Here is a 25,280-nt window from a genome sequence, read left to right on the forward strand (position 1 = left end):
GATGATAGTGATCATTAGAGCTTAGGATCAAGTTACTACAAACCTCGTAGGTCGACAAAGGTCGCGTACTACTACAGAGTGGTACGGTAACCCTGTCTTGGAGGTCATGTTGTTAAAACAACAATGAACCTATGAGTTATGGAGAAGCAATGATGGGCCCGGATTCCGACAAATGGCTCGAGGCCATGAAATCCGAGAGAGGATCCATGTATGAAAACAAAGTGTAGACTTTGGAAGAACTACTTGATGGTCGTAGGACTATTGAGTAAAAGATGGATCTTTAAAAGGAAGACATATGATGATGGTGATAAGTCACTATTAAGAAAAGCTCGACTTGTCGCAAAGATGTTTTCGACAAGATCAAAGAGTTGACTATGATGTGACTTTCTCACTCGCAGCGATGCTAAAAGTCTGTTGGAATTATGTTAGTAGTTGCTGCATTATTTGTGAAATATTGCACATAGGAAGACAAAACATTGTTTCCTCGACGGTTTCCTTGAGGAAAGATTGTATGTAATACAATCAGAAGGCTTTGTCGATCCTAAGGATACTAACAAGTATGCAAGCTCCAGCGATCCTTTTATGGACTGGTGCAAGCATCTCGGAGTTGGAATATACGCTTTGGTGAGATGATCAAAGCTTTTGGGTTTGTACAAGGTTTATGAGAAACTTGTATTTCCAAACAAGTGAGTGGGAGCACTATAGAATTTCTGATAAGTATATGTGGTTGACATATTGTGGATCAGAAGTAATGTAGAATTTCTGTAAAGCAAAAAAGGTTGTTTGAAAGGAGTTTTTCAAAGGAATACCTGGAATGCACTACTTGAACGTTGAGCATCAAGATCTATGGAGATAGATCGAAACGCTTAATAGAAGTTTCAACAAAATGCATGCCTTGACAAGTTTTCAAAGGAATTCAAAATAGATCAGCAAAGAAGGAGTTCTTGGTTGTGTTGTAAGGTGTGAATTTGGGTAAGACTCAAAACCCGACCCCGGCGGAATAAAGAGAATAGACGAAGGTCGTCTTCTATGCCTTGGCCGTAGAATCTGAAGTATGCCATGCTGAGTACCGCACCTGATGTGTGCCTTGCCTCAAGTCTGTTGAGAGGTACAGAGAGTGATCCATGATTAAATCACTAGCAGCGGTCAAAGTTATCCTTAGTAACTAATGGACTAAGGAATTTTTCCCGATTATGGAGGTGGTTAAAGAGTTCGTCGTAAAGGGTTACGTCGATGCAAGCTTTGATACTAATCCAAATAACTATGAGTAGTGAAATAGATTCGTATAGTAGAGTAGATATTTGGAGTATTTCCGAATAGCACGCAGTAGCAGCATCTATAAGATGACATAAAGATTTGTAAAGAACACACGGATCTGAAAGTTTCAGAACCGTTGACTAAAACCTCTCTCACGAGCAAGACGTGATCAGACCCCAGAACTATATGGGTGTTGGATTCGTTAGAATCACATGATGATGTGAACTAGATTATTGACTCTAGTGCAAGTGGGAGACTGTTGGAAATATGCCCTAGAGAAAATAATAAGTTAGTTATTATTATATTTCTTTGTTCATGATAATCGTTTATTATCCATGCTATAACTGTATTGAATGGAAACACAATACATGTGTGGATACATAGACAAAACATTGTCCCTAATAAGCCTCTAGTTGACTAGCTCGTTGATCAAAGATGGTCAAGGTTTCCTAGCCATAGGCAAGTGTTGTCGTTTGATAATGGGATCACATCACTAGGAGAATCATGTGATGGACTAGACCCAAACTAATGAACGTAGCATGTTGATCGTGTCATTTTGTTGCTACTGTTTTCTGCATGTCAAGTATTTATTCCTATGACCATGAGATCATATAAACTCACTGGCACTGGAGGAATGCCTTGTGTGTATCAAACGTCACAACGTAACTGGGTGACTATAAAGATGCTCTACAGGTATCTCCGAAGGTGTCCGTTGAGTTAGTATGGATCAAGACTGGGATTTGTCACTCCGTGTGACGGAGAGGTATCTCGGGGCCCACTCGGTAATACAACATCACACACAAGCCTTGCAAGCAATGTGACTTAGTGTATGTCACGGGATCTTGTATTACGGAAAGATTAAAGAAACTTGCCGGTAAACGAGATTGAAATAGGTATGCGGATACTGACGATCGAATCTCGGGCAAGTAACATACCGAAGGACAAAGGAAATGACATACGGGATTATATGAATGCTTGGCACTGAGGTTCAACCGATAAGATCTTCAAATAATATGTAGGATCCAATATGGGCATCTAGGTCCCGCTATTGGATATTGACCGAGGAGTCCCTCGGGTCATGTCTGCATAGTTCTCGAACCCGCAGGGTCTGCACACTTAAGGTTCGCCGTTGTTTTATGCGTATTTGAGTTATATGGTTGTTTACCGAATGTTGTTCGGAGTCCCGGAGAGATCACGGACGTCACGAGGGTTTCCGGAATGGTCCGAAAACGAAGATTGATATATAGGATGACCTCATTTGATTACCGGAAAGTTTTTGACATTACCGGGAATGTACCGAGAGTGACGAATGGGTTCCGGATGTTCACCGGGGGGGGAGCCCACTCGGGGGGAAGCCCATAGGCCTTAGGGGTGCCGCACCAGCCCTTAGTGGGCTGGTGGGACAGCCCAAGAGGCCCTATGCGCAGGAGATAGGAAAAATCCAAGAAAAAAAAGGGGAAGTGGGAAAGTGGAGAAGGACTCTACCTTCCAATCCTAGTTGGACTAGGATTGGAGGGGGAGGACTCTCGCCCTTGCTCCGGCCGACCCCTTGGGGCTCTCTTGAGCCTCAAGGCAGGTCCCTCCCCCTCCCTCCTATTTATACTGAGGTATTAGGGCTGATTTGAGACAACTTTGCCACGACAGCCCGACCACATACCTCCACAGTTTTTCCTCTAGATCCTATTTCTGCGGAGCTCGGGCGGAGGCCTGCTAAGATAGATCGTCACCAACCTCCGGAGCGTCGTCATGCTGCCGGAGAACTCATCTACCTCTCCGTCTCTCTTGCTGGATCAAGAAGGCCGAGATCATCGTCAAGGTGTACGTGTGCTGAACGCGGAGGTGCCGTCCGTTCGGCACTAGATCGGAGCGGATCGTGGAACGGATCGCGGGACGGTTCGTGGGACGGTACGCGGGGCGGATCGAGGGACGTGAGGACGTTCCACTACATCAACCGCGTTTCTTAAACGCTTCCTGCCGTGCGATCTACAAGGGTACGTAGATTCAAATCCCCTCTCGTAGATGGACATCACCATGATAGGTTTTCATGCGCGTAGGAATTTTTTTGTTTTCCATGCGACGTTCCCCATCAATTACATGTTCAACACATCACAAAACCCATGTGTTCGTCTACCTCTCGCTCGAGCGATCCAGTGAGCTACTCCACCCGTGTGTCCTCGGTTCCAACACCCTCCATGGGAGAGAGTATACAGGGGAAGGGGGAAGATCGATCGCTACATTGGAGGCAGGGGACATATGCACGTGAAAAAGAAGAAAGAAGGGGTGATGCGCGAAAAAGAAGACACAATCGCACGATTGTGATTTTCCAAAGGGAAACGTTTGTGGCCGGTGCGCCGGCTGAACCGTTCGGCCGGCCGCACGCGACCCGCACGCTCAGCACTGACTAGAAATGCAACATTTTTCTGTTTAAGCTACGTTTATCAAGTAAAAAAACTGCATATACGTTTGGTTGCAACTCCAGTTCGTCGGATTTTTCGTTACAATCGATATTTTTTACTTTTGCTACATCTGTGTTAATTTTTGCTACAACCGGCATCATTTTTTGCCGCAACTGTTCACTAAAAAAGTTTCATACACGTTCACGTAGATATTTGTTACAACCGGCGTTTGAATTTTGCTATCACGCACCATCAGCTTCGTTTTTTTGCTACGATCACGTAGATAACTTTTTACTACAAATTTTGTTTTTTGTTGCAACCGTTGAAAAAATTACTGCATCGCGTCGAATTTTTGATGCATCGGTGAAAAAATGTTGCATGAAGATCCAACAGTGCGGACGCGCGGGGTTGGTGGATCGTGTGGCCCGTGCACAGCCGGCCGAAAGTTTCGGTCGACACGCCGACGCAGATCAGTCCCTTTTCCAAATCGGGCGGCTGGCAGGCGACCAGCCCAAATTTGGGCCGGCGCTAAGCACTCGCCGTTGCAAAATGTACTTTCTGGCTTTTGCAAAATGAATCTATATTTCTGTTTGTTTAAAAAAGAGAGAGCCGTTTCTTGTATGGTCAACGGGCGAAACAGTCAACACGGACCGACAGACTCGGGCCGAGCTGCTTCACACTGATCCAACCCCACTGGGCCTCTCCCGCCGCCGCACTCTCTTCTCGCCGGCAGCCTTTACGCCAACTCGTCCCCGCACTCGTGCGCCTCCGCATCTCCGATGGCCTCCGCGCCGCCGGTTGCAAGGAAGGTGCCGCACGAGCTGGCGGAGCACGGCGACGTCCGCGTCGACAGCTACTACTGGCTCCGCGACGACTCCCGCTCCGACCCCGCCGTCCTCGCCCACCTCCGCGCCGAGAACTACTACACGTCCGCCCTCATGTCCGGTGAGAGCCTAGGTGCCATTGCAGTTTGCAGAGTTTCTGCTCGGTGCCACCCGATTGGATTGAATAGTTTAGAGGAGTGAGAGTCTTCCTGCTGTACCTTCATGACGATGCTACTAGGGAGGCCGATTGGATCATTGGAGCGAATCGTTTTTGGTGTGTTGCACAACGAATTAATTAGGATCCACCCATATTCTCTAGTAATTTGTCATGATATTTGTTGTATACATTCCATTTGGTTCTAGTTGGTGCCTAGTAGATCGGCCTGGCTCATGTTGTTCTATCGGCAGAATTTAATTCTTTGATTGTCATCCTGTGCAGCTTGATTGCTAGTGGAATTCGATTGCTTGTGCCGTGGTGCTGGTTGCCTTGTTATAGGGGTACAACGCAATCACATAATTTGATCGCTAGTGGTAGAGGAGACTGGTGACAAATGAATTCTGAACTGAAGGGGGAGTTTAATGCTGTACTCGAGACCAGACCTTTTAAAAAAAGTACAACATATTTTTACATCTTATAAGTTATCTAGTGACGGTCCCTAAAATCGCCAATCGTGGTAACAGTTCATATCTAGTATTATACTCTTCTTCTACATCCTATATATTTTCCGTTCTTCTAGATGTCAAACACATCGAGGATGAAATATTTGCTGAAATTCGAGGAAGAATCAAGGAAGATGATACAGATGTGCCTCTTCGCAAAGGGCGGTATTACTACTATGAAAGAACATTGACTGGCAAGGAGTATGTACAACACTGCAGGCGTCTTGTACCAACAGATGGCCATATTACAGTCTTCGATGCGATGCCCGTAGGACTTGATGCCCCTGATGAGCATATTGTCTTGGATGAGAATGTAAAGGCTGAGGGCCATGATTATTACAGCATCGGGGCTTTCAAGGTATAATTTTGGTTTCCCTTGCTCCATGTATTTGTGTGAATGTGTGCTCATTCACTCCTTGTGCGCGTGCCTCTTCAATGTTCTCATATTTAGGTGAATCTGAATATTCGTTTCAGGTCAGTCCCAGAGGTAGGCTAGTTGCTTATGGAGAAGATACTAACGGTGATGAAGCCTACACTCTTTATGTCATTGATGCGGAGAGTGGAAAATATGTTGGGCAACCACTTAAAGGAGTTACTTCTGAGATTGAGTGGGCTGGTGATGATTACCTAGTTTACGTTACAATGGACAGCCTTCATCGACCAGATAAAGTATGTGAACTCTTCTTCTTACTTCTACATGAAATGTGTCCTGGTTCATGATCACGAGATGTATAGATACATGAGAGAAAAATAAATATAGTGATGTTTCATCATGTAAGTAGCTCAATTCATGGGAAAAACTAGCGAAATTTCTCTCTGTGATCGTTGTTCTCAAGCTATTATGGCACTGTGCACTGTGGTCTTCCCTGCATACCCAAGTAATTGCTCTTGTTTTCTTTGGAACAAAAAATATTACTCCCTCTGTAAACTAATATAAGGCCTTTCTGTAAGCTAATATAAGACCTTTCAGTGATCTAAAAGGTCTTATATTAGTTTACGGAGGAAGTACTTCTTAATTTTTGGTTTAACAAAATGGCAGCGACATGTTCAGATTAATCACTCATTCTTGACTCCTAAGGTGTTAGCTGATTGGAAATTACGATACCAAGTTGTAATCCTTTTTTTTTTTCTGAAGAATGTGCAAGAGCTTTGCGTGCCATTTTGTTAAGGTTGAAAGGAAGTCAATTACAAGAGGTTTTACAACACATTGAGCAGCCAAACACTAGCCACTCCATCTGAGAGCAACTACACTGATTACTCACGGTAGCCAGCCGGCAGCTGCGCTTCTTCTACATAATGAAGTTCTCCCTAATTCATGGGGTCACTCTTCCTCCCAGCAGCCACGCGACGGCCTCTCGCGTCACACAGAAGTGCCACCTGCGGGTACCCCCTAAGTAGTTGCTCCCTAAAACATGTTATATAATGGATTATCTCTTAGTGTTATCTGTAATACTTAATGCCACATGATCCTAAGATTATGGAGTGATTAAAATTAAAATTAGAAAAATATGTGAATAAGATAAGGCATCTCATACAATGGAGAAAAATGTCTTATCTTTCTTAGAGAAGGCGAAACTCATTTTTTTCATTTCTCTCTCTTCCGCCTCACAATTATCTTAATGTGGAATCGTAAGATAATACTGTCGGGGGATAACCCCGGGGTAGGCTCAACGAGCCTGCTCCTTTGTCTCCAGCCCAAAAGGAATGACCAAGAACAATTTCACAAGGCCCAAGTCCCCTGGCCGGCTAGGCAGCACCTACCGGCTAGGGGGCGAGACGGCCAACTCTCTGGCCTGCCAGGCAACACCTGTCGGCTAGAAGCGAGACGACTACCTCTTCCTGGCCGTCTAGGCCAAGCCAGCCGTCTAGGGATGAGGCGGCCGTGCCCAAGCCGGCTAGTCAAGCAGGCTAGCCGGCCGGGGATCTCAAGTCACATCAGATCGTAGGTCATGACGAGACCCTACGATTAAAGGTGGCTACGCGTCAGCAAAGGTACTGGATCGGAGTGCACGGCGGGTACTAGCGTCGGCGGCCACGCCGCTAACCTCCCCCGGCTCTGATCCATCACCCAGCACAGTGTCGGCCGTCAAACTCCCATTCCATTACTGCACTCGGCGTGGGAACAGTGGAGGCGGCCGTACCGTCTGCCCATGACGAATCTCGCTGGACGACGCCGGACGTACCACGCGTGTCCTGCGTCAACCTTACGCAAGAGCTTCATTGGCTAGCCGGCGGGTCCCACGGCCAGACGGGACCTCGCAGCCGGCGGGCCCCTCAAGCGACAAGACAAGACCCCCGTGGGCCCCCTGGCCAGCCGGGTCCTACTCTTGTACCCTTTATCCATATTGTAGGTCGGTGGGTTCGTCTATAAAACCCCCCGGCCCCCCTCCATGCAGAGGGTCGGTCAACTGATCACACACACACACACCAACCACATAGGAGAGGCAGAGACGAGCCGACTGCTCCTTCCTCCTCTGCAATAAAGCTTCAGGAGCAACCTTGTAATCCCATCCATACATATCATACACTCCGGCAGGACTAGGGGTATTATCTCTACGGAGAGCCCTGAACCTGGGTACATCTTGCGTCCCATGCTTGTACCAACCTCGCCCCCAGCGCCCTCCGTTGCCACTTCGGTTCCTACCTTCTTTAGCCTACCCATGGCTTATGTTGTGAGTATTCACCGACATTTGGCGCCCACCGTGGGGCCGATCGCGGCATCGGCTAGTTTTACGCGCTGGGCGGGGCCCCGCACCCACACCACCGGATGCATCGCGTCCGGACCGATTTGCATGCCCGTGGAGCCCGCCTTCGATGAGGCGACACCGATGATGATCGACGTCCCTGTCCACCATGCGGATTCGGACGAGGAGTCCGATGACGAGGCGCCTCCCAGCGTCGTCGTCGCTGCTATGGAGAACCTCAGCGTTCTCTTTAGCGACCTGCGCCTCAGCGATGGTCCTCGCTACTTTGGCGAGGACTTCGATGTCGAGGGGTTGTGCGCCAGCTTCAGTAGGCTCTCTATCGCTAAGACGCCTACGCACGACATGTACCCCAACAACGTACTCGTCTTCGACGACCCTCCGCCGTCTGTCGGGTTCTTCACCCCATACCATGTCGCCACCGTCTCCAACGTCGTGGAGGTGATGGTCATCGGCGCCTGCACCAGCACGACTCAGGGCAAAGCGTCAGCAGACGCTGCTGATCCTGCTGCTGTCGCCGCTGACACTCTTCAGGCTGCGCTTACCGGCCTGAAGACGCCCATCGCCGCCTCCACAAACCCTAACGACGCGCGAGCTTTGCTGGAGGAGGCTCGCAGGCAGATCTTGGAGGAGGGCATCGCCATCGCTTTGGCGAAACGCCGGATGGAGGCCACGCAGCGCGAGTATAACTCCGCATACGGCCTCACTCCGATTTCCGAGGCCCCTAGCCGGATTGGCTCGGTCCGCGGCCGTGGCCGGGTCATTGCCGAGATTCTAGGCGGCAAGCAGCCCATCTACGAGACTCCTGCAGCCAACTTGCGGGCGGCCCAGGCGGCCAAGGCAGAAATGCCAAGCTTGGAGGGCGAGGAGCGCGCCTTCCAGGAGAAGCGGGTCAAGGATCTCTTTGACGCCGCCAACGAGCAGCAGACACGGCTTGACCCCGGTCAAGCCCAGTCAGAGTCTCCGGGACCCAACCCCGGAGCGCGCCGCAACCCAAGCGGTCATCAGCACGCTGAGGGATCTTCCTCGCATCGCACTTCCGGCTGGAAGGGCGAGGAAGCCAAGACAGGCGCTCCCAGCGCCATAGCGAGCATACTTCGAGCCGGCGTCATGGAGGTGACGAGAGCGACTCGGTGTATGAGGTTCCTCATCAGGGGAGGACCCATGCCACCGGTTCGCAAGGTGCCCTTCCGATCGCGGCTCGGATCGGCGCTCGCGTTTCCCAGGGCGATCAGGACGCCCGCAGGCGTCTCAACGCCCTGGCCCAGTCAGCCCTTCTGAAGGAAGACAGCCGCATCGGTCCGGCCTGCTTCGGCCCCCGGATCCGAGGGGAGCCGTTTCCCCGAGGCTTCACCTTGCCTCGGGATACTCCCAAGTACAACGGCACCGCCAAGCCGGAGGAGTGGCTGATCGACTACACCACCGCGTTGGCATTGCCAGGGGCAACAAACGCGTAGCAGTCCGCTACGTGCCACTCATGTTGGCCGGCTCGGCTCGGACTTGGCTTAACAGCCTTCCAGCCGGCAGCGTCAACTCATGGGTGGACTTCGAGGAGGCGTTCGTCCGCAACTTGACTGGCACCTACAAGCGCCCTGGCCGGCCTCGCGAGCTAGCCATGTGCGTCCAGTGGCCCGACGAACCCCTTCGCGACTATGTCACTCGCTGGACGGAGCTTCGCAACTCCTGCGAGGGAGTGCATGAGGTACAAGCCATCCAATACTTCATCGACGGTTGCCGAGACGACACTCTCCTCAAGCACAAGCTCATGTGCTCTGAGCCCACCTCTCTGTCGGTGCTCATGGCCAAGGTGGACAAGTACGCCACGGCCGACTCCGCGATGCGAGTCAAGGTGACCGCCTCGGACAAAGTTGTCCCCACGCCAACAAGAACAACTGGTTGCCCAGGCAGACTTTCGAGCAGATGCTTGACGCACCCTGCAAAATGCATTCTGGGCAGAGCCTTCTACCCACACCCTCCGACAGTGCAGCTTTGCACGACGGCTGTCGCAGGGGGAGGGTTTGCCGGCTGCCCCAGGTGCACAGGCTGCGCCTCAAGCTCCGGCTCCACCGGCGCCGCCTCGTGACGACGGCCGCCTCCACGACGACTACCCCCATCAAGACGGAGCATTCGTCGTCTTCACTAGTGAAGGCGACGACAAGCATAGCCTGCGCCAGCGACGGCGTGAGGTGAATGCCACGGTCCCCCCGGTTCCCCAATACATGCATTGGTCTGAAAAACCCATCACATGGAGCCGGGTCGACCATCTTGCGGTGATGCCCAACCCGGGCTCATACGCGCTCGTCCTTGACCCCACCTTCGCCTCCAAGAGGCTCATCTGCCGGTTCTCCCGGGTGTTGGTCGATGGCGGCAGCAGCATCAACATCCTCTACCTCGACACTCTCCTCAAGCTCGGTCTCAACGAGACGGACGTCTTGCCGACTAGCACTGTCTTCCACGGCATCGTGCCGGGGCAGTCCTGCTCGCCTATCGGCAAAATCCACCTGGACGTCCTCTTTGGCGACAAGGCTCACTTCCGCCGCGAGTCCATATGGTTCGAGGTAGTGGACCTTAGCAGCCCGTATCACGCGTTGCTGGGCAGACCGGCTCTGGCCAAGTTCATGGCTATCCCCCACTACGCCTACCTGAAGATGAAGATGCCGGGTCCAAAGGGCATCATCACCATTGCTGGCGACTACAAGAAGTCGCTCGAGTGTGCACAGGATAGCAGCCGCCTGGCCGACGCCATGGTGATCGCTGAGGAGAAAAGACAGATTGACCGGCTCGTGGCTCAGGCTACCGAGCAGCCCCTTCTCCTCCATCCCAGTCGGCCGGCGAAGGCTCCTTCAAGCCGGCTAAAGAGACCAAGCAGGTGCCACTCGACCATGCAAACCCCAAGCAATGCGTCACCATCGGGGCTGGCCTCAGCCCCAAATAGGAAGGCGAGCTCGTCGACTTCCTCCGTGAGAATCGGGACATCTTTGCATGGTCCCCCAAAGACATGCCGGGTGTTCCGAGGAAGTACGCCGAGCACAAACTTCACGTGCGACCGGATGCAAAGCCGGTAAAAGAACCTTTGCGCCGCTTCGCTGAGGGAAAGCGGCGTACCATCGGAGAAGAGATTACCCGGCTCCTTGCAGCCGGCTTCATTATGGAGGTTTTCCACCCGGACTGGTTAGCTAATCCAGTCCTGGTGCTGAAGAAAAACAACACATGGCGAATGTGTATCGACTACACAAGCCTGAATAAGGCCTGTCCGAAAGACCCTTTTGCGTTGCCTCGGATAGATCAAGTGATCGACTCCACTGCAGGCTGAGAAATGCTGTCATTTCTGGATGCTTATTGAGGCTACCATCAAATCAAGCTGGATCCAGCTGATCGCCTGAAGACCTGCTTCATCACGCCCTTCGGGGCCTACTGCTACACCACCATGACGTTCGGTCTGAAGAACGCTGGTGCGACATTCTAACGCTGCATGCAGCAGTGCCTACTGCCACAGATCGGCAGAAGCATCCACGTCTATGTGGATGACATAGTCGTCAAGACCAAGCAACACTTCAGCCTCCTCGACGACCTGCGGGAGACGTTCGCCAACCTGCGCGAGTACAAGATCCGGCTCAACCCGGAGAAGTGCGTCTTTGGGGTTCCAGGCGGCAAGCTCTTGGGGTTCTTCGTGTCCGCTCATGGCATCGAGGCGAACCCCGAGAAGATCGGCACCATCGAACGGATGGTGAAGCCGGCTCGAATCCTAGACGTCCAGAAGTTCGTCGGCTGCCTGGCGTCCCTTACCCGGTTCGTCAGCTGGCTCGGCGAGAAGGCCCTCCCACTCTACCAGCTCATGAAGAAGACGACGAAATTCGAGTGGAACGACCAGGCGGACGAAGCCTTCCGCGACCTCAAGCGGGTCATCTCGAGCCTGCCAATCTTGGCAGCGCCGGCTGAAAGGGAACCCATACTCATATACATTGCAGCGACCACTCGCGTGGTTAGTGTAGTGCTGGTACTTCCAAGAGCATGCCATCACTGTGGTGAGCACCGCTCCACTGTCAGAAATCATGGGCAACCATGACGCGACGGGCAGGATCGCTAAGTGGACCATCGCCATGGCGGATCATGACATCCGCTACGAGCCTCGCACTGCCATCAAGTCTCAGGTGGTGGCCGACTTCCTGGTCAACTGGGCTGAAATCCAGTTTGAGCCGCCACCTCCGGACTCCGCTCATTGGCGATGCACTTCGACGGCTCGAAGATGCGAACTGGTCTGGGAGCCGGCATCGTCTTGACGTCTCCGAAAGGAGACCAGCTCAAGTATGCTCTCCAGATTCACTTCGCCGCCTCCAACAACGTCGCCGAATACGAAGCACTCGCTCACGGCTTCCGGCTCACCAAGGAGATTGGCATCCAACGGCTCATCTGCTTCGGCGACTCAGACCTCGTGGTGCAGCAAGTTTCTGGCGAATGGGACGCCAGGGACGTCAACATGGCAAGCTACCGCTTCCTCATCTAGCAGCTTATTGGCCTTTTCGAGGGTTGGGAGTTCCACCACGTTCCCAGGGCGGACAACGAGGCGGACGATACATTGGCTAAGATTGGCTCCATGAGACAGGCTATCCCAACCGGCGTCTCCCTCGAGCAGCTACACAAGCCGTCTCCAGAGTCGGCATCAATTTTCGTGCCGGCTGATTCTTCGGTGCAAGCGCCGTCGGCTACACCAGCTACGCCGACTACAGCTCCTGTGCCGGCTGCGCTGGCTCTGCCGACTCCAACTGCGACACCGGCTACAACTACTTCGCCGGCTACGACTACTTCGCCGGCTACAACAACAAACCCGGCTCCGCCAAGCCTCGAATCCTGTCGTCTCGACACCCAGTGGGTGGACATCATGGAGGTAGACGGCGAGCCGGCTGCCACAACGGCATCAGAGACACAATGTCTCGAGCCCGCGACTGCTTCATCAAGCGCGGGGGCTGCAGAAGCCCCCGACAATCAGGTCGAGACGGAGCCAGCCCTTGTGTCGGCTCCGTCGTGGGCTCAACCCATCCTGGCCTTCCTCCTTCGCGGCGAACTTCTTCAAGAGGAGGCGGAGGCGAGGCAGATTCAGCGCAGATTTGCAGCCTACGCCATCATCAATCGCGAGCTGGTTCGGCGTAGCGTGACTGGCGTGTTGCAGCGCTGCGTCGAATCAGAAAAGGGACAGGAGATCCTCAGAGACATTCACCAGGGGGAGTGCGGGCATCATGCCGCCTCTAGAACCCTGGTGGCCAAGGCATTCCGCCACGGATTCTACTGGCCCACGGCCCTCGATTAGGCCGTGGACATGGTCAACAAATGCGAGGGCTGCCAACGCTTTGGCGCGCAGAGCCACATGCCACCTTCAGCCCTCAAAACCATCCCCTTGTCATGGCCTTTCGCCGTCTGGGGGTTGGACATGGTGAGGCCTTTCAAGACGGCTCACGGTGGCATGACTCACCTCTTGATGGCCATCGACAAATTTACCAAGTGGATCGAGGCTAGGCCCATCAAGAAACTTGATGGCCCCACGACTGTCAAGTTCATCACGGACATCTCTGTCCGATACGGCGTCCCCCACAGCATCATCACCGACAACGGCACTAACTTCGCCAAGGGCGCTTTGGCGCTCTACTGCTCCAAGGTAAGCATCCGGCTCGACTTGGCGTCAGTGGCACATCCCCAGTCCAATGGCCAGGTGGAGAGGGTCAACGGCCTAATCCTGGCCGGCATCAAGCCAAGACTGGTGGCACCACTTGTCAAGTCAGCCGGCTGCTGGATCGAAGAGTTGCCGGCAATACTGTGGAGTCTCCGTACCACGCCCAACCGGTCAACCGGCTTCACCCCGTTCTTTCTGGTATACGGATCCGAGGCCATCATCCCCACGGATATCGAGTTCGACTCGCCTCGGGTCACCCTATACACAGAAACAGAGGCGAAGGAGGCAAGAGAAGATGGTGTTGATCTCCTCGAGGAAGCAAGGGACCTAACCTTGACCCGGACGGCAATCTACCAACAGAAGCTGAGGTACTACCACAACAAGAAGATCAAGCCTCTCTCTTTCAGAGAGGGAGACTTGGTGCTCAGAAGAATCCAGCGCACAGCCGGCCAGCACAAGCTCTCATCCCCATGGGAGGGACCCTTCATCATCAGTAGGGCATTGCACAACAATGCATACTACTTGATCGATGCCCAGAAGCCAAGGAAGCGCAAGAGGGACGACTCCGGCCAGGAGACGGAACGTCCATGGAACGCAGCGTTGCTTTGCCCGTTCTATTGCTAGAAGGCAAGTATCAAACATGGAAAGAGCATGCACATATGTATCTTTCTCCCTCTTTAGGGATTTCTAATGAATGCAATGAAAAGAGCATGCACATATGCTTCTTTTTAGATTCATATCTAGAGTTCTCACTCTGTGAGTCCCTTGCCGGCTCTAATAAGCTCGGGGGCTCGCTAGCCGCCCGGACGACTTCCTTATGTTGTAGAAAAACACATAGTGTACGCCGGACCGATCCCTGGTCACCTCGTAACAGCTACAGACCGGCTCCCGACAGTCCGGCTAGCGAGGCGACGTCAGGTAAGGCCGGATGCATGAAAAGTTTGACTACAAAAAGGTTGTTGGCTCGGGTTGGCTTGATCTTTTACGATCTCATTCTAGCCGGCCTCTGCTGGTTTATCTCTGAATCTTTAAGTCTTGATGGCTTCAAAAAATCTAAGTCCTATATTCCCAAAGTCAGAAACCTCGACCCAGTCACAGACCGGCTCCCGGCTGTCGGGCTGGCGGGGTGGAAGCTAGGGGAGTAGAGGGGTTGGAGAAAAAGAAGTCAAACAGGAATCAAAAGACGAAGGTATAAAACAGCACGCATGGCATTACGAATATAATGCAGAATCCATACATTCAAAAGCATTGGCCCACGGGCGAAGTTCATTACACCCCCAGTGGGTGGAACAGTTGGACTGACAAAACATTGCATACAATGAAAAGAAAAACAGGATCGGCTAAGGGGCGGCGGCCTCGTCTGTTGCCCCGGCTGCTGCTCCTGAAGTGGTGGCTCCACCATCGCCGACTGCTTCCGAGGCGGTGGCGCCATCTCCTCCGCGAGGGCTTTCGGCTCCGTCCACGGCGGAGTCGGCGTATGTTTCGTCGCTGGAGGCGGCATTTTCCACCTCACGGGCCGCCTCGTCGGAGCTGCCATCGGCATCATAGGGCTGAAGGCCGTGTAGATCCTCAGGGATCACATTGCCGCCTTCATCCCGCTCCAAGTTGAGCTCATCCCAGGCGGCGTATGAGGCGATGTCGCTGGCCCTCACACGCAGCTCCTCCTCCACGGCCTGCAGCTCCCCCTCCGAGCCGTCGCGCTGAGCGGTGAGCTTGCCCAAGTCCAGGTTTCGGTACCAGGACTTGGCCAAGCGCAGGGCCATGTAGGCTCCAGCACACGCGGCCGAAGCACGCCAGGCGTCAAGGTGGTCATCGCCAGCCGCAAGCCAGCGGGAGAGCCGGCTCATCGACGCCGTCTCTACGCCATCAGGCCACAGAGCCTTCACCATCGACAAGCCTGCAACCTGGAGCCGAGCCATGGACTCGCCCAGGACACGCAGGCGGGCTCTGACGCCCACCCCGATCTCCTCCACGCTCCGGCCGGAGGCATCGTCTACCTCCTGCCCGGCCACGCGACGCTCCTCGCGGCTCACCTCGACGGCCGTCTCGGCTGCGTCCCGTGTCTCAGGGAAGAGACATGAGATAGGGGAAGGGGCGCAAGGAAGAGTAAGAAGAGGAGGCGGCAAAGAAGAAAATTCAAGACAAAACAAAGAGGACTCACGGTCGAAGTGGCCGTCAGTCTCGTGAGCACTCTCCAGGGCCTCAAGCTCCCGCACCTTGCTCGCTTGGGTGATGCGGGTAACTTCTTCCCGAAGGGCCGCGACTGCGTCCAGCACCTTGGCCAGCTGCGCCTGCTTTTGGAACAGGGCTTCCTCCTTCTCCTTCAAGGCAGCGTCCTTGAGCTTCATCTCCTCGAGATGAACCGTCTCAAGGCGCTCCACGCCGGCAGCATGGGAGGCGTTCTTCTCCTGCAGGGAAGCGCGCAACTGCTCCTGCTCAGCCTGGCGGGCCGCCTCGAGCTCCTTCTTCTTCGCCTGGAGAAGAGCCAGCTGCTGCTGGAGCCGGCCGTCTGCCTCGTGCAGGGCGTCCCGCTCCACGGCAACCTCGCCCAGCCGGGCCTGAAGTTCGGCGACCTGGCCATCAGCCGCCTGGTTTTGAGCCCGCAGCGTGTTGTAGGCTTGCACCTGGGCATTATAAAGATCCTACAAGCAATGAAGAAGCAAAAGTAAGATTCGGCCTGGTTAATTCATAACCAGCCCGATTCTCGGGGGCTACACCCAGTGGGTGCGCTAGCGCGTCCCCACTAAAAAAGCAAAGCAAGAGATGAAGCTCGAAGAGATTCGGCCCGGCCGATGATCGGCCGGCCCGATTCTCGGGGGCTATACCCAGTGGGTGCGCTGGCGCGCCCCCCCTATTCAAGAAGAAGAAAAAAATCGAAGACGAGGCACTTACCCTGGTGCGCTCCTCCAAGCGCTCCAGATCGCCGCGCGCCACGCGGGCCGCCTGCTCCACCTTGTATCGGCTGCTGGCAAACAGTGATACCAGCTCCGGGACACCTTGGAGCAGGGTGCCTGCGGGCAGCTTCCGGTGCTCCAGATTGGCCGCTCGCCAAGCCTTCATGGGCCGGCTCCCGGCTCTGGGGCCGGCTCCTGGAGCAGCCGGGCCACGGTTGGAGACAACGATGGTGCCGTCTCCAGGCGTCGGCATGGCGGCCGGCTCCGCTGACGTCCCAGCCGACGCTGTCTCCACAACAGGAGGTGGATGGGCCGCGTCCGACGCATCCATGTTCACCTCTGGCGCGTCCAGGGCCACGTCTGGCGCGTCCAGGTTCAGTTCCGGCGCGTTGGCCGCAACCTCGGCCTCCGGTGACTCAGGGATCTCCTCGAGATCCACCGGCGCAGAGGCGTCCGACTCGGACGGCTTGGACGCCTCGGTCCTCCGGGCGCGCCTCGGGGCCGCCTCGCTAGCTGGCTCCGCCACGCGAGCACGCGTAGAGGGGTCATGTCTAGCCTTCGTACGCCTCTCCGCAGGCTTCTCGGCCCGACTGGGCCGAGACGGGCCCTCGGCCATATTCTCCGCGGCCAGATCCCAGCGGTGGGCGGATTGCTCCTCGAGTTCCTTCTGGGCAGCGTCAGCCGCTGCCCAGCCGGCTCGCTCGGCGGCGGAGGCGGTATCCTCCTCTACGTCCTCCGCCTCCCTGCCAAGTAACACTTTGAGGAACAAGTCTTCACGCAAGACAAAATAAAAAGAATGAAAGGGAACCCTTACCCCGCGACGATGGGCACCTGCCTCCTACAGCCAACAACACGACGCTTCTTAGCGCCGCCTGCTCGTGCTCCGGCTGGAGGACCCGTCGCGGCTCGCTTGGGAGCCGGCCTGGAAACTGTTGCACCCTTGCCCTTCTTCCGGGCCGCCTCACCAAGACCGGCCGCCTCGGCCTTATGGCGCCGTCCGCGCGTCAGGGGCGGGCTGGTGACCTCCTCCACCCCGTCGGAGTCTTCCTCGAAGGCTGCATCAGATAGGGAGGATGGAGTCTCATCATCATCCGTCCAATCAACAATGGAGGGCTTCAGATGCTCACCAGAGGGCTCCGTCCCCTCCGACTCCAACGCATCCTCCGAACCTTCGGAGGCGGCAGAGCAGCGAGACTCAATCATGCCCTCGTCCTCGATCTCCGAGGTGTCAGATGTCACCACGTCGAGGGTAGGCGGGTTGAGTGCCTGCAGCTTCTCGAACATCTGCGCGATGGAGTCGGCGGCCGGCTCAAAAAGATGACCGACCACAAGAAAAACAACAAAATCAGACGCAATGAGAATGCTTACCATCGGAGGCGGACGGGACCAGTTGTAAGGGGCCAGCCCCCACACCCAGTTCCCACTGTCGTCCATACGGGCGGTGGAAATCTGGTTCACCCCCCGCGCCACCGCGCTGGCCGTGAAGCTCTTGGTGGAGGTCCGGCATGGATCATACCGGCCACTCATCTGGCAGACCAGATGGGGCCGCCTCTGCAGAGGCAGGATCCTGCGGGTGACCATGGTGGTAAGCAGGTCACGGCCAAGGAGGCCGCGGTCCTTCAGGCTATCGAGGTAGGCGCCGATCTACGCCACCTCGGGAATCGGCTTCGGATACTTCGCTCCCCAGTTCAACTTCGTCGGAGGATCGACGTTGAACGGGGGCATGTTGAGGGCGTCGCGTGCGGGGTTGGCGTTCTTCACGTAGAAGAAGCCTCTCTTCCACTGCTTGATGGATTCTTGCAGCGGCATCTGGGGGAAGCCGGACTTCGAGCGATGGTGCACCAGTGCGGCTCCGCACGGCGTCATCGGGCGAGGCCCGTCGAGCTTTTCCAGCTCGGCCTTGTCCATCTTCCTGGACTGCTGCTTGAAGAAGAACAAGCTTTGCCAGAGGTCGAGGCGAGGCTCGATCCCCAGAAAGCCCTTGCACAGGACGACGAAGGCCGACAGCTGAAGGATGGCATTCGGCGTCAGGTGGTGCGGCTGCAGGCCGAAGAAGATGAGCCAGTTGGAGAAGAAGGTGCTTGCGGGGAGCCCGAAGCCCCTGTAGAAGTGCTCGTCGAATACGACAACCTCTCCTTCCTGCGGCGTCGGGGTTGTCTCGGCGCCGGGGATCCGCACCGACACGAGAGAGGCCGGAGGCAACATCCGGCGGTGGTGGAGCGCCTCGATGTGGCCGTCGCAGATCTCACTGCCGAGCCAAGCTCCGTGGGATGAAGTCTTCTTCGAGGAAGAACCGCTCGCCATGACTACGGGCGACGGATGCTCGGGAAGGCTGGTGGCGCGACGACGACGGAGAGGAAGAAGAGGAAGATGGACGGACTCTTTCTCTCTGGGCTCAGGGAGGAAGAGGGCGTCGATGCAGGGCGAGAAGGGGGTGAATGGCCTCCTCGGTACCCCCGCATCCCATTTAAACCCCACGAAGGATCGTGGGGAGGGGATCCGGTGCGCGCGGAGCCCCACTAATCCCGTGTATTACGAGCGGTAGCGTTTCCCGAAAACCAACCGTCGCGGAGTAAACCCGTAGAGGATCCTCCGCACGGCGGCCGAGGGGGCGTCGTGGCGGGACCCAGGGCCCAGGCCCGGTCCCGTCACCTGCCTAAACCATCATCACGTCAGGCTGGGCCTGGCACGTGGCGCGATTTGCGCAGCCTACGACGAAGCCAAGGCGTCGCTTGGAAGCTAGCCGGCTTTCGAGTCGGTGTCCCCTGCCGCAGGTGGCGGCAGGAATACAATGACAAAAAAACAAGCCGGTGAGACCACCCGCAAACAGGCGGCGGGCCTCTCCAGCTTCAGGGACTCCTGTCGGGGGATAACCCCGGGGTAGGCTCAACGAGCCTGCTTCTTTGTCTCCAGTCCAAAAGGAATGACCAAGAACAATTCCACAAGGCCCAAGTCCCCTGGCCGGCTAGGCAGCACCTACCGGCTAGGGGGCGAGACGACCAACTCTCTGGCCGGCCAGGCAACACCTGCCAGCTAGAAGCGAGACGACTACCTCTTCCTGGCCGCCTAGGCCAAGCCAGCCGGCTAGGGATGAGGCAGCCGTGCCCAAGCCGGCTAGTCAAGCAGGCTAGCCGGCCGGGGATCTCAAGTCACATCAGATCGTAGGTCATGACGAGACCCTACGATTAAAGGTGGCTACCCGTCAGCAAATGTACTGGATCGGAGTGCAGGGCGGGTACCAGCGTCGGCGGCCACGCCGCTGACCTCCCCCGGCTCGGATCCATCACCCACCACAGTGTCGGCCGTCAAACTCCCACTCCATTACTGCACTCGGCGTGGGAACAGCGGAGGCGGCCGTACCGTCTGCCCATGACGAATCTCACTGGACGACGCCGGACGTACCACGCGTGTCCTGCGTCAACCTTACGCGAGAGCTTCATTGGCTAGCCGGTGGGTCCCACGGCCAGACGGGACCTCGCAGCCGGCGGGCCCCTCAAGCGACAAGAGAAGACCCCCGTGGGCCCCTGGCCAGCCGGCGAGGCTGCCAGCCGGGTCCTACTCTTGTACCCTTTATCCATATTGTAGGCCGGTGGGTTCGTCTATAAAACCCCCGGCCCCCCTCCATGCAGAGGGTCGGTCAACTGATCACACACACACACACCAACCACATAGGAGAGGCAGAGACGAGCCGACTGCTCCTTCCTCCTCCGCAATACAGCTCCAGGAGCAACCTTGTAATCCCATCCATACATATCATACACTCCGGCAGGACTAGGGGTATTATCTCTACGAAGAGCCCTGAACCTGGGTACATCATGCGTCCCATGCTTGTACCAACCTCGCCCCCAGCGCCCTCCGTTGCCACTTCGGTTCCTACCTTCTTTAGCCTACCCATGGCTTATGTTGTGAGTATTCACCGACAAATACCATTGCACGTATTATAAGCTTGTGTTGCTTTGTGGTCGGGTCTGAATGGGCTGGAACGTTGGTAAAGCGAGCCCATGGCGCAATGAGTGTTGGGTTTGGCGAGCCTGGGGTTGGGTAACATCGGTCCCTCTGTGATCACTAATTAGAGGGTACCCCTTGCAAAGGTCACTCCTCACCTCCTCTCATGGTGACAAGTGGCGCCCTGCATGTACGCACTTGTCGCGACCTAGGAGGTTTTTTGTGTAAATTCGTTTCTTCGAAACATTTTATCTCTTGACCCGTGCGTCGAAATCAGAAACCGTTTTCACGGTTGCGTTTCTCGGTCAAGATCTTCAAAACTCTGTCTCGTATATCATCATTCTGGACTTGATCCTTCCTTGTGTGGTCACACATCCATCTCAACATGCGCATCTCCGTCACACCTAACTGTTGAACATGTTGCCTTTTAGTCGGCCAACACTCAACGCCATATAACATCGCGGATCGAATCGCCGTCCTATAGAGCCTGCCTTTTAACTTTTGTGGCACTCTCTTGTAACAGAGAAAAAACGAAAAACCCAAAAACGCGTCATGTAACCTAAAAAACGTGCTCCTGCAGGTGCGCCCAGCGTGCAACATGTGGTCTGTTGTGGGCGCTCCCACGGTGTCTACTGGGTCTCCCCGCAAGGGGTGCATGTGGGTTAGTCGCTCCCCAGTCCCTCTCACCGGATTGGGGCAATAGCGCTCTTGCCCATGTTGACATTGAGTCTGCACGCGTCCCCAAAACAAAAAAGAATTGCCTTATGGTAACAAATTCGGATTTTTCGGCTGCAAAAACACTATCGCTTCATCTACAAATGGTATAGGCGATGCCCTGGAGTTGAGAATTACCAATAAGAACGGTGACGAAAAAAAAGTCAAATGCCTCCACAATTTTCATTTTCAGAATGAATGCTGGGGCACACTTGAGGTGGAAGAATTCCACAACCTGTTTGCCAGGAATGAAGTTATTCTGGATTGATCTTTGTCGGATGAAGACACTCCGATTCGCGGCAATGAGAGTGTCAAGCTTGTGAGCAAGTCACGGCCCCGAAGTCTTCAAGATCTTTCCAAATCCATGTACCAGACTAATGGGGTAAAACCTGCTGATGTTCGTTGCACCATCCTTCTTCAGAAGCAGGGTGATGAAACCAAGTTTTAATACTGCAACAATGCATGACAAGTGTGTTCTTGTGTGTTTTGCAGTGCTTGTCATAATTTTATTGACTCATTATCTTGTCTTTTACAGGTATGCCTACACAAGTTAGGATCTGACCAATCTAATGATATGTGCCTGTATTATGAAAAAGATGACATGTTTTCACTTGGTCTTCAAGCTTCTGAAAGCAAGCAATATTTATTTGTTAGATCAGAAAGCAAAAACACAAGCTTTATATTCCACCTAGACATCTCCAAACAGAACAAGCAGCTTGTAGTTTTGACACCTCGCTTGTATGGCATTGATACAGCAGCTAGTCATCGTGGAAACCATTTCTATATCAAGAGGCGAAGTGAAGAATTCTACAACTCTGAACTGGTTGCTTGCCCATCGAATAATGTCGCTGAGGCCATTGTCTTGCTACCACACAGAGAAAGGTATTCAACTTCATTGCTACTGTATTTAAGTTTAAAAGTTCGTTTCTTTGGCTGCTGGATTATATACTGATACACAGTGCGCCTCAGGTTTTGATTTATAAGGAAAAAATGGTGGATAAGAATGTAATTTGATTTATATTGCTGTATGATTCAATATTTATTTACTTGGAGATGGAATAGGAATGTCAAGGTAAATTTGTGTAATCTGTGAACTTGTAAATCATGTATCCAACCTGGAAATACAGACATTGTTGGCATCTGTCTTCAAGCTTATAAAGAGAAAACATCTTTTGTAACACCAGCCTCAGGTTTTGCTCTGGTGTTTCTTTAGTTTTGTTCCAGTGTTATGATAAAAATGCCGTCGTCTATATGGATACTGGTACCACAAGGATATTTCACAGATGCACCATACACCCTTTTGCAAGTACAATTGGCACCATGTATAACCAGCTAATGAATTTGAACACCACTAATTTTTCTAACTATCAGAACACACTAGTTAATGTTTTCATGTTGCAGTGCCTTAAAACATATGGATCATTGATAGGGTGATATCACAACAATGTGAAAGCTGTTGATTTAGTTAGATCACGCTTTCCTTGTTTTTGTGTAATTAGGAAAAAAGGGGCAGCCCGGTGCATGTAGCTCCCGCTTGCGCAGGCCTGGGTCCGGGGAAGGGTCCGATCACTTTGGATCTATTGTACGCAGCCTTTCCCTACATTTCTGTAAGAGGCTATTTCCAGGACTTGAACCCATGACCTCATGGTCACAAGGTAGCAGCTTTACCACTGCGCCAAGGCTCCCCTTCTAATTAGGAAGTGGGTGAGAAACTTGATGCTCTTGAAGTAATGTCCTAGATTTTTTGGACAAATACACTGAAGATATTTCTGGAGAAGTATGCACTTAGATTAATAGCATAGTCATGTATATTGATCAGTAAGCTGCATCTAACAGATAACTGCACGGAACATATCAGTTAAGTTATTCGGCTGCACCTTATGGACTTGCAAATCTAATTTACTGCACTCTGCTCTTCTTATCAATGTGAAAATTATGTATTAGTGATGATGATCCCACATTGATAGCATAAGGAGCACCACTGCATAAAAAAACTGAAGCTCCTTTCAGTGTGAAAATTCAGGACTTCCAGCTCTTTGAGAATCATATTGCTGTCTATGAGCGTGAGAATGGTCTACCAAAAATAACTGTATATGGCTTACCGGCCAGTGGAGAAGCATTTGGGAAACTTCAGGGTGGACGGGAAATTGATTTTGTTGATCCAGTATATGCAGTGGAACCCGAGGAGTCACAGTTCCATTCATCTATTATTAGGTTTCATTATAGCTCACTGAAGACACCACCCTCTGTGTTTGACTATGATATGGATTCAGGGGTGTCTGTATTGAAGAAAATTAATACTGTAAGCTATCACTTGCACAACTTGGTTTTATGTTATTTGGAACAAATTTTGCATGTGCTTCTTCACATCTCTTCGTGCCTGGCCATGGTAATCAATGCACAATGAATATCTATTTCAACGATGGTAAATTTATTGGTTAGTTTCTGTTTGTTGCTTACACTAATGCCTCTAGTTTCCTTAATATGCTATTTTTGTGAGTAAGTTTGGTGATGGTCTATATTGCCCAAGCCAAAAGCTTTTCTCTGATTTTGTTTTACAAATCTACTATTACATCTATTTCAACATGTAAGTTGGTTTTGACGTTTGTGTCAAGACCTCGGTGAACCGGTATCTTTCAAACTCAGCTTTATATGAAGATGCAAGATCGACATCGTCACTTCCCGCTTCACGCTAAGTTCCGGCACTCTCAGGCGTTGATCCAGCATCCAACGGTCCCCTTTGAATTGCCGCTTTAGGCAACATGTCTCTGTCCAACCGCGCCGTGTTTACTGTCTCTGCCTTTTCTCTTTTCACCATTTTTTTCTTCAACAAAGGGTGAATTTCCTTGGCTCGAAATGGAGCATCAAGAGGATATAAACACAATGAGCACACACCTGGTCTCTGCAGATAGGATGCGCACAACCAATAGCAATGCATGCACATGAAAAACATGTCGACAAATGGCAAAGTCATAAGGCCAAAGCTTGTGCAGGCGATAGAAAAGGAAACCCCAAAGCGATCAGATCCGTGATTGGCAAACTACAATAATGAGCATATCTGCACGAACCATCTCATGACACCACACGGACGACAAGGTTCTTCAACAACAATGCCTTCACGAATGGTGCGACGCTTAGGCGCCGCCGTCACCGGATCCAACCACCCAGGTCTAGAATCCAGGTTTTCACTAAGGACTAGTCCAAGCATATCTGAGCAATGTCTTCAATAAGGTAACGACATAAAAACTGTTACAGTATATGTGGATTGCACTAGCCCTTTCCATCAGTTCGGTCTTTTGGTTACGTTGGCTAGTGCATGAAGCGGTATCAGAGCTAAGGTCTTGAGTTCAAGTCTGGCTTTCGCAATTTATTTAAAAAATTGCTGGTAGTCCCCCTTTGTGTCCACATAGAGGCCTCTTGAGTCATGCGTGAGTTTCACGCGCCGTCGCTCTCTTTCGGTTGCACGTGTTGACTTGTCTTCCCTCATCACACGTTAGAGGGGGTGTTACAGTATATGTGGATTGCACTAGCCCTTTTCATAAGTTCGGACTTTTGGTTGCGTTGGCTAGTGCATGAAGCTTAACAAAAACATCGCCTTTGCCAAGTATAACCAACTCAGGTCAGACCTAGACTTTCACCCCAGAGCTTGAGAGGGGTGCTGAGTAGAAACATCATCGAAGTCACTCGTGTGTTGTCGCCACCACTTTTCCGTGATCCCAGTAGTTAGATGCTATGTCCAACCGCAACTGCTGCACAACCATCCCTCCGCGTCATGCCGTCTTCCATAACATAGTTTGCATCTAACCGCCAAAGTCAATCCCTGTGATAGATGTGTATAGTCCCTTTACTGTATATCCCCATTGTATAAGGGGTTTCTTGCCTTTTACCACATGTATATGTACTGGCCCTTGGCCCCCCTTGAATGTCAGTTGCTCATTTCTAACATGGTATCAGAGCCAGGTTCTCTCCCACTCCGCGTGCTGCAGCTCCGCGCTCTCTACCTCTGCCGCTGCTAGTTGCGAGCTAGCTGCTGCTCCGGCCACCCTCTCCTCGTCCGGCCGCCCCTGGGCCTGTCGCCGGCTCTGTCGTTGTCCGGCTCGGCCCCGTTTTGCCACCGTCGCCTGCTCCAAGACCGCTCCCGCCCGGATTTTGTAGCTGCCGGCCAGTTCCTCAGCTGGCCCCGCCCGGATTCTGCCGCCGGCGGCTGCTCCTCGTCCGGCCAC

At 53.2% G+C, this 25,280-nt stretch overlaps 1 protein-coding gene across 1 annotated transcript in view; it reads left to right on the forward strand.

Moving 5' to 3' along the window:
* The first annotated feature begins 4,300 nt into the window (after positions 1-4,300).
* LOC123403092 (protease 2-like) overlaps positions 4,301-25,280 on the forward strand; it is a 29,414-nt gene continuing 8,434 nt past the window's right edge. Inside the window, exons 1-5 of the mRNA XM_045097061.1 lie at positions 4,301-4,598; positions 5,215-5,495; positions 5,612-5,806; positions 21,593-21,939; positions 23,068-23,359. Of these exons, the coding sequence (XP_044952996.1) occupies positions 4,433-4,598; positions 5,215-5,495; positions 5,612-5,806; positions 21,593-21,939; positions 23,068-23,359 (1,281 nt within the window). The 5' untranslated portion in view covers positions 4,301-4,432. The remainder of the gene's footprint in view (positions 4,599-5,214; positions 5,496-5,611; positions 5,807-21,592; positions 21,940-23,067; positions 23,360-25,280) is intronic.

The sequence above is a fragment of the Hordeum vulgare genome, chromosome 6H (genome assembly GCF_904849725.1).
Source record: "Hordeum vulgare subsp. vulgare chromosome 6H, MorexV3_pseudomolecules_assembly, whole genome shotgun sequence".
Taxonomy (NCBI): domain Eukaryota; kingdom Viridiplantae; phylum Streptophyta; class Magnoliopsida; order Poales; family Poaceae; genus Hordeum; species Hordeum vulgare.